The 13,649-nt window shown below is 50.2% G+C and overlaps 1 protein-coding gene across 1 annotated transcript; it reads right to left on the bottom strand.

The window, feature by feature from the left end:
- Positions 1-12,448: 12,448 nt before the first annotated feature.
- LOC128274073 (trypsin-4-like) lies at positions 12,449-13,439 on the bottom strand. The gene is made up of 2 exons (XM_053012159.1): positions 13,300-13,439; positions 12,449-13,237 (listed from the first exon to the last, which is right to left on the bottom strand). The coding sequence occupies exons 1-2, from the start codon at positions 13,355-13,357 to the stop codon at positions 12,501-12,503; spliced, it is 795 nt and encodes a 264-aa protein (XP_052868119.1). The 5' UTR covers positions 13,358-13,439; the 3' UTR covers positions 12,449-12,500.
- Between the last annotated feature and the right edge of the window lie 210 nt (positions 13,440-13,649).

Genomic DNA, 13,649 nt, shown 5'->3' on the forward strand with positions numbered 1-13,649 from the left:
GTCGCGCCGCGAGTTTCACGTTTCGATGTAACTTTTGGTCACTTGCACTTTGTGGTTCATTTCGACTGCATTCGACTGCTGCACAGTTTTATTATTTCTCCTTTGATTCATCGAACACACAGAGAGTTTAGACGTTTAAGGCTGGAATGAAAAGCGAGAGAGAAAAATTGTTTAAAATTAGTTTAAATGGGCTACGGATGCTTAAATGGATAAACAAACGTACAAATTAACCGACAGCGAACAGAAACTCGCCGGAAGCATAACAACCATTACGAGGGAACGAGTTTGGGCCGACGACGACGACAGCGCAACAGCAACATGAAAACAGAACACCCAAACGCTATTATTAAATTAAATGCAGAGACTCATAAACTCACAAACACACAAACACCCAGAGCGAGAGTCCAGTCCGAGACTGCACAAAATGCAGAGAGATAAAGAGAACGCACGGCGCACCAGAAACGTGGCGTGGGGTGTCGCGCCCGCTGCGCAGCACACATCATCATCATCATCACCGTCACCGATCGTCATGACCTGGGCTACCAACCAAACGCGCCCCGGACCTACACAAAATGCATCCCACCCACGGATGGGACGGATGCACCCGCAGCCGAGCGAAAAAAAGGGAAGCAGATCACAGCACTTCACAGCCTTTTTCGCGAGTGATAAGAAAAAGGAGAGCACGACACTAGGGTGTGTCAGAGAGAAAGAGAGCCGAAAAAGAGACAAAAATGGAGCAGCAGCAGTGTGGATGCACTTTGGGGGGGGCGGCGTGTGCATTGGACAAACGGAGGGAGCGAGCAAAAAACTCCGCGCACAAACACAACACACCCTAACCGCGGGGGTGGTGTGTGTGTGTGGGACGGACGCGAAAGGACGAAAGAAGAGGCGCAAAAAAGGGGGTAAAAGAAAACACAAAGTCCAAACTTCAACTCGACGACGACGACGGTTCTGCCGCCGTCCTCTTTCCGCACACTCCCCTCTCGGGATGCACACCACAACCTACCACAAGGCGGCCACACGTTGAGGTGTGCAGTGCCGTCGCCGTCGTCGGAGTCTCCAGAAAGAGAGCGAGTGCGAATATGCAATTAGCTCTCTCTCTCTCTCTCTCGCTGTGGGGTGGATCGGTTCTGCACCTTCTTGTTTCTGCAACGCTGCACCACGGAGGGAAAGGGTGCTGCGGTGCTGTGTCACGTCGTCTGGCGTTGCGCGGTCCCTGGACAAAGTCTACTCCCGCGGCCCCACCACACCAGGCACGCACAACCCGCATCTGTCTGCGGTCGTGTCTTTGGTGGTCTTCCTCCTCGCCCTCGCCCGCACAATCACCCACAAGCCCCGGAGCCGACGGAACACGCAACGAAAATCGGTGAACCCTGGGCGCGCGTGTTTTTTGCTTGGTGGTGGAGTATTTGTTTTCATTCGCTGCAACGAATGTCGGGGTCGGACAGGGAGAGAAAACCCGCTGAAAAATTGTAAGAATTGTAACGAAGAATCGAAAGCATAGCACACCGCAAACGGGGAGAGCGATGAAGAAACCTCGAGAACGAAGTGTTGCAAAAATACATCACAAATTTGTAAACACGCACATGTGGCCGGTACTTGACGGTCTGTTGGGAGATTGGAAAAGACTTGCTTCTGCCGCCTCTCACAGGCCATTGAAGAACCACTCGACTTGTTGCCTTTATGAGCGAATCTATTCCTAGAGTCCCTTTGGGGAATTTTTATGTAAAAGATGTTTTCTTCATGTCACTAAAATTTCATTCTATTAGGTCTGCAAATAAATTAGTTTCGCTACTTGAATGCTTCAAACGCATTTATTGTTGTCGATAGCGTTGTCCTTCAATAAATTCATTAGGTTCTGAAATCTCATAGTGCACCACACCTTTCGTATCCCACCATATGGACGGCATAACCTTTGCGCAGTGAATTTTTCGCTTTGGTTGCGATGGACCTGGTTTCCTAGGCTGTAACCTGGCCTTTTTACGTTTAGGATTCCCGTAACGTCTTCCCTGTTCATCACCAGTGACGATTCGGTGCAAGAAGCCCTTTCTTTTTTGCCTTGTAAGCAGAAATTTACAAATTGTTTTCCTTCTTTCAATTCATGTGAAACCCATAAGACATTTTTGTAATCATTCCCATGGAAATCAGGCGTTTGGAAACTGTAGTGTGGTCAACTCCTAACATTTCTGGAAGTTCTTTTTGCGTCTCACATGGATCCTGATCAAGCAATGCTACCCATTCTTCAAAATCACCACTTTGAAACCACTTCTGACACATTCTCTTACCAAGAGCATTTCCGCCATAAACATACATTAAAATACGATGACTTTCGGTAGCCGTTTTCTTCATATTGAAGTAATGCAGAAGTACTCCTCGCAAAAACACTTTATCAGGAACAAAATTCGACATTTTCAGATGCTTAACAAAAGTGTTGTGACATTTAGATTTAGTGACAAAAATGCGTGACATTTAATGAGTAATGCCATCCATTGTAAAAACGAACTAATCAATTTGCACTCCTGCTATTTTCCACTAGATCATACCACGCAGGTTTCGAAAGATTTGCGTACACTTTTCCCGTGATCGTGATCTTCTGGAATTATAACAAACGACTCTGGGACAAATTAATGCGCCAATTTTGTTGTTCAAAGCAGCGTTATGTAAGGTTGTGCTGCGTCGTGCCCATCATAAGTGACGCTAAAGTTTCCGATTTTTCAAGCACAATCTGATTCCCTGGCAGGCGAAGCTAATACTTTGTCCGACTGCGAGCACCGAGCTCCGAAAATCTGGCACAACTCCACAGCACTCGGGCGCAGCACTGAAGCGGAAAGAGACCCGGGGGCGCAAGACACAGGTTTTGGTGGTGCAACATCTGTGCATCATCGGGTGCCACTTTCTTCACCCGTCCGCGGTTCGAGATTCGGCGGTTTCGCCAATTTTTTGGTTTTGGTGGAAACTTTCACAAGACGCCTCCGTCTATTTATAAACGTACGCCACACACTATTATCGGGCGCAACGTCTTATTTATAGAGCCCCGCTCCCCCGGTTTCTCCTGGCTGTCTGGCTTTTGTCTGGCCGCGGCGCAAAAGGCCGCGTGGTTAATTAAAACCACTCCACCAGCAACAAGAAGCTTGCAGAAGCTGGCGGTTTGCACACGTTTTATCCAGTCCAAACTGCAACGGAACAAGGGGTTGCGTTTTTCCGGAGCAGCAGCAGCAGAACCACCGCGCGGCCTCCAAAAAATCCATCTTCCATCCATCATCCGGAGCGTGTAAAAACGGGGCGAAAGAATTAAAGAGAGAGAGGAAAAAACCCAACAAACAACATGAAGAAGCCCGTCGACTGCAGTGCGCGTGTGTGCCGCCGCCGCCGCCGATGCACCGACGATGCACCCCAAGGGCGGGCGCACCAATGCTAATAACAATCATAATACCCAACGTGGCGCAACCGAGCCGAGTGAAAGAGCGAGAGAGAGGTTGCTGAGGGAGTGAGTGAAAGGCGAGCAGAAACGAGTCAAAACAAACCGGATCAGCATATTAGTAAACAACCCCCAACCCCCGGGCCAGGCATGCCCCAGCTCCCCCCAGGCATGCTCGGCCCGCATAAGAACGAACCGATGATAATGATAATGATGATGATGATGATGATGATGATGATGATGGTTGATGGTGGCCTACTACTTTGCCCCAACCATTTCTCAACCTCACCTTAACACGAAGGAAGCAAAACAAATGGGGAAAAACTACTAATGGACATCAAAGGAGCCAGTGACAATGAGAGAGCGAAAGAATGCACTTCACAGAGAGAGTGAGAGCGAGAGCGAGAGAGAGGGGGGCAAATTGTAGTGAGTAAACAACGCGACGTAAAAAGCGTTTTTACTATAAACGCAAGCGCGTTGCAGTCTCGCGCGTCCGCAAGGGTTGCGATGCAATTTGCTGCGCGCCAGGTGAGCGCCACCCTCTGGCGCCCCAAAGGGAAAAAATGAGAGAGTGAGCTCGGCCGCAGACCGAGTGAGGCAGCGACGTAGTAGCGCACACTAAATGCGTAGTAACGAGATACAAAGTATCGCGAAGAAAACAAGAACGCCGAGAAGGGGTTACCGAGGGGTGGGTGGGTGGAACCACCCCCTCAGGCACCCACCCGACACACACTTCATTCACGCGACATTCACTGCGCCCGACCACCACTACCAACCGCTGGCCAAGGCCCTTTAATGCAGCCCGTGCGGCGCACACACCGAGGAGCCCGAATCCGGGGCACTACCACACTCACACGCGCTGTGGCAGGAAAATAATAGAAACCACAGAGCACCACACCCCGTGCCGCCGCCGACGGCTAACAAGCCCGTCACGAAGAGGAGGCGACTCTTCTTCTTCTTGGACTGTGGGGGGCTGGCCAGCAGTTTCTGGTGGTTTCTTTTGCACACACGTTGTTGCACCCCCAATTTGGAGCTCGCGCGGGAAACGCAAAAAATCAATAGGCACTCCACCACCACCACCAACCCCGCTTCTTTACGGACACGCCCAGCCCCCCCCGATATGAAAGTCATTAAAAAGTAATTAGAAATTAATTTTACCACTTGCCGGTGTGCATTGCGATTGTTTTCCGACTAACGACCCTTCTCTGCCTTTCGCCCTTCTCTTAATGGCCGCCGTCGTGTCGTTGTTGTTGGGAAAACGTAAGAAAAGCAAAACAAACACGGGGCACGGTGTGTGACGAAACTGCATCGTGCCACGGGGGGACGGACAAACAACAATAAAAAATGGATCCCGAACAAATACCGGAAACCGCGTAAAGCAGCGAACCAATATTTACTTTACTTGTACCAAACTTGTGCTGGGCTGATGGTCCTTTTTCTTTTTTATCGGGATGTCTCTCTCTCTCCGGGCGACGTATCGATAACACAGAATTAGCCCCTTCTTTTGTATTGCGTTTTCAGTTTCTTTTCGAACTTATCGTTTTTCTCTTTCTCTCTCTCGCTCGAATGTCGAACCGATTACAGAGCATATTATGCAACGACAACGCATACGGTGATCTGGCGATCGCTTGGGGTGACGGCGGCTGGTGCAACGGTGGCCCCGGCTGCTGACCCCATTCCCAGAGACCGGGGCGGCACGGTAGCCTGGCCAGTGGCACCACACCACGTCCGGTCTTCCGGTGTTGTGAGGTCGCACACAGTGACGAGCCGAATAATTGCTCAACTTCAGGCGCAACGAGACTCCAATTTAAAAATTCCATCCTTGAAGTGAGAAACTAGAAGGGCTCAAAAAAATACGCTGCCACAGCTGTTATGACGTCATCGATTGATGAAAAATGCTTTGCACGCATAATTTTTTTGGGCCTGAAAACAGATGGAAGTCACCAAATCTGTTGAACACGGTGGATACTCCAACAATTCGAACTTTAATTCATGGATTTTTGCCATTTTCAAAATGCTCTTGTGACAAGGTGCATTGCCCTGATGAAAGAGGATGTTTTTCTTCTTCAAACCGGGTCTTTATTCACGAATTTTCTCATTCTGTTGGTCTAAAAAGTTAAGGCAACAATCAAAATTATGGTTTTACTAGTTTGCAAGTAATCCGCTAAAGAAATTTCATTCGCATCTCACAAAACTGATGTTAACACCCTCTTGGCCGATTTCTGGACACAAACTAGTTTCGGAGCCGAAGAACCAGATTCACACCACTCCTTAACCTCTTGTTTTGATTCAGGTTCATGGTGATAGACTCAATTCTCATCCATAGTGATGAGTCGAAGCACAAAATCCACTTTATCCTTTCGAAAACGCTCCAAATGCTGAGAAAGTTGCATTCCAATGCGTTTTTGTTCCATGGCTAGCGAACATTTTGCTTTTGCACGAACAACAGCTTTCTGAACCCTAATACTTCAGTCAAAATATTGGTTATACTGCTCAATGAGATGGCTAGGCCTTATACTAAATCTCTTTCAGTCATTCGACGATTTTCCAATATGATATCCTGTATTTTTTCTACGATTTCAGGTGTTGTGTCTGTTTTTGGACGTCTTAAATGTGGATCCTCGTGAAGGCTAGTACGACCACGTTTTAACTCAGAAACCCCCCGTTTAATGTACTCATTGAAGGCGGAGAGTCCTTATATACGTTTAATATTGGTTGTAAGTGACCGGTGACCGGACCTTGTGATATCTTCGGTTCGTGACGCTGCACGGTCGCCATGTGATAACTTTTATTTCTACTCCAACTTCCTCAAATGTCGCAGTGTTCGGCAGGTAGTCTGGTGACTACCAGACTTGTTGTACACTGTTTTTTAGCCTTCTTTTAGCCTACTTTGCTCGAGCAGGCATGCTCTTTGTTTTTGCTACAAGTGAGACAACTGGAAGACGATATGATTCTGGGCTGACGTCTGGGCGATCGTTTATCGAAGTCTTCGGCAACTAGTAAAAACAGTGCAACCCTCCAACAGATGGCGCACCAAGCTTCCATTAGCCTTATTTGACTTAAAAATATTTATTTATCAAAGTTTCATCGAACCCAAAATCGTACTGCAAGTGCCGCCAAAATGTGTCACACACTGTGCACGCAGCAAAGCAAGTGCAACTGGCCCCACACCGGAGGAACACAAATCGGTCCGGTAGAGTAGAATGTGGTAAACAAACCCCTGTCCCCCCGTGTCGCCTCCTGGCGCAGTGTATCAATAAGCAGGAGGGGGGCCCTTAAACGTATCGGATATGCATTCCCCACGACGGTTGCGGTTGATGCAATAAATTCAAGCCACCATTTTTTTTTTCGGGACGACGGTGTTGTTGTGAAACTGTCCCACACACCCCACCCCGTCCCAGGACGCTGATGGCCATTTGATTGCCTCACACACCGGAGGAGACAGAGGTCGGTGCCAGAAGCAGGTCGATGCCAGAAACACTCGCAACATACGCGCCCCTAGTTCTAACTCATGGCAAGTGGCTGGGAAGGGCCTTTCCTGCCCGAGACGCAATAGGCCGCCCTTTGCGCGCGCTGCACCTGTGCTCGGGTTGCACATTTTTATACGCGCTCGATGCACGCTTTCTCGACGAAAGACAAAGTTGGCCGCGCTCGTTGGTTGTTTACGTGACGATGTTGCGACGATGCATTTTTGTTGCTTCGTTTACTTTCATTTTCTTACGAGCGAGCGAACACAACAACGAGACACAATAAGTGGGGTGGGATGGGAGGGGGGGCCCATTGCCGCCGACGACGTCAACAGTCAGTCAGTGGCAAAAAGAAGGGAAAAAGAACGGCCAGCTCACTGGAGAACGAACACAACCAACGGCGAAACACAACAACGAACGGTATCTGCTGGTTGTCTCCCTCTTACTGTCGCACCCCTGTCTGTCGTGTTTTCGCTCGCGCTCTTTCTCGCGCCGTCCTCGAAGCCAACTTCGCGCGGTTCGATATTGCATTGCAGCCACGGAGCGGCGCGTAGCCAACCCTTGACCCGGAATCAATTACCGTCGTTGGCCACGGGAGCAACTGGCGAATGTTACGCATCTGCACGCTGGAGCAGCTCCTTCGACTCATCCTGGGGGGCCAGACGAAGCGTAAAACCGAACGTAACAATAAATTTATATTGTCAAATTCGTGTGGCAGGATTAAAATATAAAATCGAAATGTCAAACGTGTTTACATTCGTGTTTCTGGCCCGAAAAAATAGAAATCCAAAAGGAAAAAGTTTTTCTCTGGATATTTGTGTCGGTTTTTTTTTGGTTTACGTGTCCGCTGAGGCATAAACGTTTTGACATTTCAGATTAATGTCAAATCGAGGGTTTACGCTTCGTCTGGGCCCCCAGATCGTTTGGCAAAGGTTTGTTAAACTCCTTGCTTCGATCCAGCAAAGTATCCCGCAACCTCTGCACGGTCGCAGAACCAGCTTCCCAAGTTTGATTAGTTTCCCCATCGGCCGCAATGAATATAGATGACTGCAACCGTCTTGTGTTACGCGCATCCGATTTTCCGATGCGTCGCGCGTTCCAGGAAAAGTCCAGAATCGACTCTTCCCGGCCTTCCGTGGTCCAACTTAAATTGCATTTCATCACTCCGCCGTCGTGCGCCAGATTGTCCCCATGCACTCTTGATGTATGAAGTTTATTGCTAAATCCTTACCCGTTGGGAGCCGCTAACAAAAGGATCGCCTCGCTGAGTTCACCTCTTAGCCCTGTGTTGTTGTTGTTGTTGGGGAACGGAGAGAAATTATTTCATTAGCTTTCGATTGAAGGACGCCTTAAACACAGTTTGCACTACAGTGTCCCCCAATGCAGCAGCACACACACACACTGACAAGTCACTCTGTGGTCGACTGTTGTGTTGTTGTGTTCTCTAACCCGCGCGCTTTGGTACGACGCAAAACAAACGTTCGCTTCGAAAGAAAGAAAGGGTAAAAACCCAAAACAACAAAAACAGAAGAAACAACAAACAATCATTTCTCCTTGAACACTTTTTGCACAGAAGGGAGCTGTGTGTGTGTGTGTGTGCAAGGAAGCGAGTGAAAAGCACAGAGCGTGTGGCCCCGAACCGCCGCGGAGAAGCCTATTTTTGCTGCCACTTCGCCTTCGCCACTTGTTTCGTAACAAAAACAACTCCAATAACGGCACACACAGAGAGCCCAGCAGCAACCAAAACAAAGCACAACTACAACCGCAGAAAACGCGCGCACTATCGCACACACAGAGAGAGACGATTGGTTGGCGCAAACATTCGTTGGGACGGAGGGCGAGGGAGCGGAGCCGCGGACGATGGATTCATTCATACGAGCGCTTGCGCACACAAAACAACCCGCACTCACACACACGCGCTAGAAAGTGCGGTGCGTTCGAGTGAGCGCCCGATGCGCTCTCTCTGTCCGCGGAAAAGACCACTCACAACGGCACGCGCGTACATTCCACCGAGCGAAACGGCATCATGCAGAGCGAGAGGGAGACAGAGTGATGCGTGTTGATACACCCAAGCCTGCGGCAGGAAAGAAAAACACGGCCACACGCACGCACGCACGGACGCACGGCTTATTATCGAGGAAGCCTTCTTTTCACGCAGCTCCGGGTCCTTCCGAAAGGCGAAACCTGCACCAACCAGATCGTAGGTTGTCCATAGCAACCTGGGAGTGCACAGAAAGACAACCGATCCAAGCGTCACCGCCTCTCTCTCTCTCTCTCTCTCTGTCGCTCGGTTGAAATTGCTCGCAAATTTTGCAAACATCACGCACTCCGGACGCACGCACACTCTGCAAAAGGGAGGCGACCTCAACACCATATCCTTCCCAGCCTCCTCCTGCTCCTGCTGCTTGGATGTTGTTTTGTTTCGGATCGAATGTTTCCGTTTGCTGAACCGCTGAATCACCATGCACAGACACACACACACACAGGCATGCCACGTGTAGCCAACGTGTGATGTGATGCTGCAGATTTTGGTGTTTTCCGTCGCTTTTCCGTGCCCATAGTTGGGCCTCGGCAGCCTCCCTTCCGATTGCCACACGACAGCAGGCGCTGCGTGTGAGTGGTGGGCTCTCACGGGCCCATTTTTGGGTGCGTGCGTGTGCGTGAGCGTGTGCGTGCGGTTTTTTGGGTTTCGTTTGCCCGTTTTGCGTCTTTTGCAGAACTCTCTCCCTCTCTCTCGCTCTCTCTGGCGCTGGCTGCTGCCGTTTTTCCTGTCCATCCTGTGTGAGTGGATTCCCCGCCGTCCGCAGTTATTGTTTTTCTTGCCTCCTCTCGGTCGAACAGCGTTTTGCGTGGTGCGTGGACCAACTTGAGCCAAAAGTTCCCGGAATTCATTAAATAAAATGTACGGTATTTGTTTATTGTTTAAAAACGATGTTGTCTCTCCTTCAATTGTAGGATCCAGTGCTCAAAACTATTTTAGTAAACTCCTTAACACTTTTGGTATCTCCATTTACGGCCATCTTCGATTTTTCCATTATCTTCTCCTTGCGACAAGATGCTCCGGAACAACGCGATTTGTTCCAAGATCCAAGCGTTGTTCGGCCACAAATTATTGCATTTTTGGCGGATTGATTGAGAAAAACGTCTTAAAACACCCAATCAGTAGTCCTTGTGAACCAAATGCACCAATGGAATTGTCCTTATGGCAAGAATGGGCTGTGCATCACCGTGAAGCGAACCGTTGAAACCATGTTCAACACTAATTGACTCGTTGTTGCTTATACAAAAAATTATAAAAATGAAAAATGATAAAATTACGCCCAACTTTTGTTCGGACTATCGGAGACAGTTAAGCATCAAAACAAAAACTAAAAATGCTTGCTACGAGTGCCTAGAAGCGCCAAACGTCGATCATTCCGGGAACTTTTCGATCAAGGTGCTATTCATTCCTACACACTTCCTTCTTCATCGACGACCGGATGCCCCCGAGTCCACCAGCATCACACACAATATGGGAAAAGAATCTTTCTCGCACGGACGCACACACACACACACACACGCACGGACGCACGCACACAAAACAGTTCCTGCGAACGCGCGCGCTTCGCTTGCTGCGATCCAGTTTTCTGACCTGACCGCCGTCGCCGTCGAGAACGAAACCCAAGCGAACCTTCCCCGTACACGCCACCATTGGCAAGAAATTCCCAGAAATGCGCGCCCATGATGTCTTCCGGCCGCTCAGAATCCTTTCGCCATCACACACACACACGGTGGCAAAATATGGCGCGCGGCGCGTTGGCGGCCTCCGTCTGTTTTCACTTTTTGCCACCAATTCTCGGAACGCGGAACGAAAACGCCCCGCCGCCGCGTGACACGCACGGGGGCGAGCATAAACAGACCGAGGCGCGATGGTCGGAGCACCAGGGACAGACCATACTGATGGTGGCCAAATTCCAGCAAACTCCCGCGTCAACACCGTTCGTTTCTAGTTTTCGGTACCATCCGGGTTTTCAATCTGTACACACCTTGGCACCTAGTGGCCCCGCGAAAACAACAGCGCAGATTACACACTGGCCTGGGCACAACACACTACGGGCGGTAGTACAACTGCGTCCATCTTGGTTTTTTGAGTAATCTTCTCACAATATAAATACACAGCCGAGCGGGCGAGAAAGAGAGCGAGCGAGCGAGAACGCGCGGGAGACGACCTACCCGAGATGACAGCAGACGAAAACACACACCGCCGCGAGCGAGTGGTGTGAGTTCACCGCCGCCGTAGAAAACGCGAGGAACGCAGGAACGCGAGTGAACCAACCAACGGACCGGACAAAACACCCGACGGAGCGATCAAGACTGAATTGTCTGAGCGCTGCCAGGGATTTTGCCGTTGCCACCACTCACACACACACTAACAGAGAGGGTCCCCAAACAAACGCTTCACAGTTGGGACTTTGTATGGAAAAGACGGACATATTTGTTTTTAGGAAGAATCTATGGACTATCTTCAATGTTTTTGTTTTCTGTGCATGTGTTTTGATTAAATTCAACTTTTTATGTGTAAGCGTTCAAGTATAATAAATAGGCTTTTTCGTTATTTTGAGGTTTTTAAACGCCTTAAGTATGCAATCTGCAGTAAACCGAAAAGTAATGCACAATCTAAACGCCTGAGCTATGCAATCTGCGTTACACCAAAACGTGTTTATTGCATAATCCTCTGCAAATGCGTAAATCTTGACAAAAGTTGGTTTTAAAGGACCATTTTTATCACTCTTTCGACTTTGACAGATGATTTCTCGGAATCTACGCAACATGGAAGGCTAAAAATGCGGATTTGTCATAGATAACTTATCTATTAGACTAATATAACGAAAACCCTCAGTTTTTAGGTTGACTTATGACCGTCTTTTCCCCATAGTGCGCTGGTCCAGCAGAGCCAGAGTGAGAAAGACGCAGTAGCCACTCGTCGCACTCTAGGTTTCTATGGTACCCCCCTCCTTCTGCGGTGGAACTGCGCATCAAAGCAACGCGAGTATGTGTAAAGCTATGCGGAGAGCGGAGAGCAAAGCAATGGAAAACAAACGCACACAGACGGGCGGAGTGCAGCGTTTGTTTTGAAACATGTTTGTACAATAACTCCGTCGGACGGAAACTCCACTGGGCCGGGTGGGGCGCGCAGGGAATGTTGACGACGGTGATGCATCTGTTTGTACGGCAGGCGCAGCTGGTGCATCGTCGTCATAATTTTCGTCCTCCCGCAGACCCAGAACCGCGCTAACCCCTCTGGCGGCCTCAGGACGATTTTTCATAAAAAGCCAATTAGGTGCGGCCACCTTTCGGGGTTGTTTCGAGTTCGGGCCGTTTATGCACCGTCATCCGCGTACCGTCGGACGGGCAGAGTTTTTAGGAACATTTCAATTTGTAGGAACCGTCATTAAAGCGGCCGAAAAAATTAATGTCCATTCGAGTGTGGGACCAGCACCAGGTTATGATGTATCAATTTTCCCAATAAATGGCCCCTTTCTTTCAGCAATCTTAAGCAACGGCGGAAGGCTCAACGTATCGATTCGGGTTGCAAATAAGTTATGGTTATTTTATCGGAAGCGAAAGCGTGGCCACTAGAGTTGGCTCACTTCACGAATCCACTCGCGGACGACCGAAATGCGTGCGTAAACACCGGGAATGCCCGGGCGGCCACATCCGCCACCCCACGAGACGACCCCGACAAGCACATCGTCGACGGCGAGCGGGCCACCGGAATCACCCTGGCAGGAATCGTGGCCACCGGCCCGGTACCCGGCGCAAATCATGCTCTCGGTGATCCGCGATCCAAGACCGATGGATTCGTACGCACGGACGCAGTCGTCCTGGGCGAGGATCGGCACAAAGGTGGCGCGCAGGATGCGGTTTGTTTCGTGGCGGTCTCGGGTTGCCCCCCAGCCGGACACCATGGCCCGGGTTCCTTCCGCCGGATCCTCGGCGTCCTCTTCAGGCAGGGCGATCGCTTCCTTCGTGTCCCCGTCGAGCTCAATCGGAGTCGCCAGCTCGATGAGCGCAAAGTCGTAATCGGTCGTTTCCGGGTCGTAGTCCGGGTGCGGAATGATCGATTCGATCCGATGGATATCGGTTCCCTGGTACTTCATGGCCGATCCGGCCCGCACCGACAGCTCCCGGGTTGGGATTCCGTGCGTACAGTGGGCCGCCGTCATGATCCAGTTCTCCGATATGATCGACCCGCCACAATCGAAGCGCCCGTTGTGCAGGAGCGCCACCTGGTACGGTGCGTCCCGTATGTCGATCAGAAACCCGCCGACGATCTGTGCATTGCGCCGCTGACGGCTGCCGGACGAAACGACTGTCGGCGAAAAATCCGTTACGTCCGTTCGCAACCCCAAGCGGATCGGTTCCCCAACTCACCGTGCGCGGCTGCTAGCAGCAGCAGCACCGAGGATGCCAGAAGGGACAACTTTGTCATCGTTGCGGTAGTTTCCTTTTTTGCTCGGGATTTTCTTCCTTTCTATGGCTTCTCCCGCTAGAGCTGACTTTGGAATTGGAACTGACCGTCTCAGGGCCACCGGGTCCAGTTTTATATGCCTTGAAGATCCAAGACGCCGTGGGCTACCGAGCTTATCCGGCGCACGAGCCACCGACTTAGGTCACTTAGGGCACGCACTTCGGAACACACTTGAGCGCTAGAAACGGTTCCCAAGGATTACGCCACCGGAAGCTCGTGCACGAGATGAGATAAAGTGACGCCGCAGACGGAA

The sequence above is a fragment of the Anopheles cruzii genome, chromosome 3 (assembly GCF_943734635.1).
Source record: "Anopheles cruzii chromosome 3, idAnoCruzAS_RS32_06, whole genome shotgun sequence".
In the NCBI taxonomy this organism is placed as follows: Eukaryota; Metazoa; Arthropoda; class Insecta; order Diptera; family Culicidae; genus Anopheles; species Anopheles cruzii.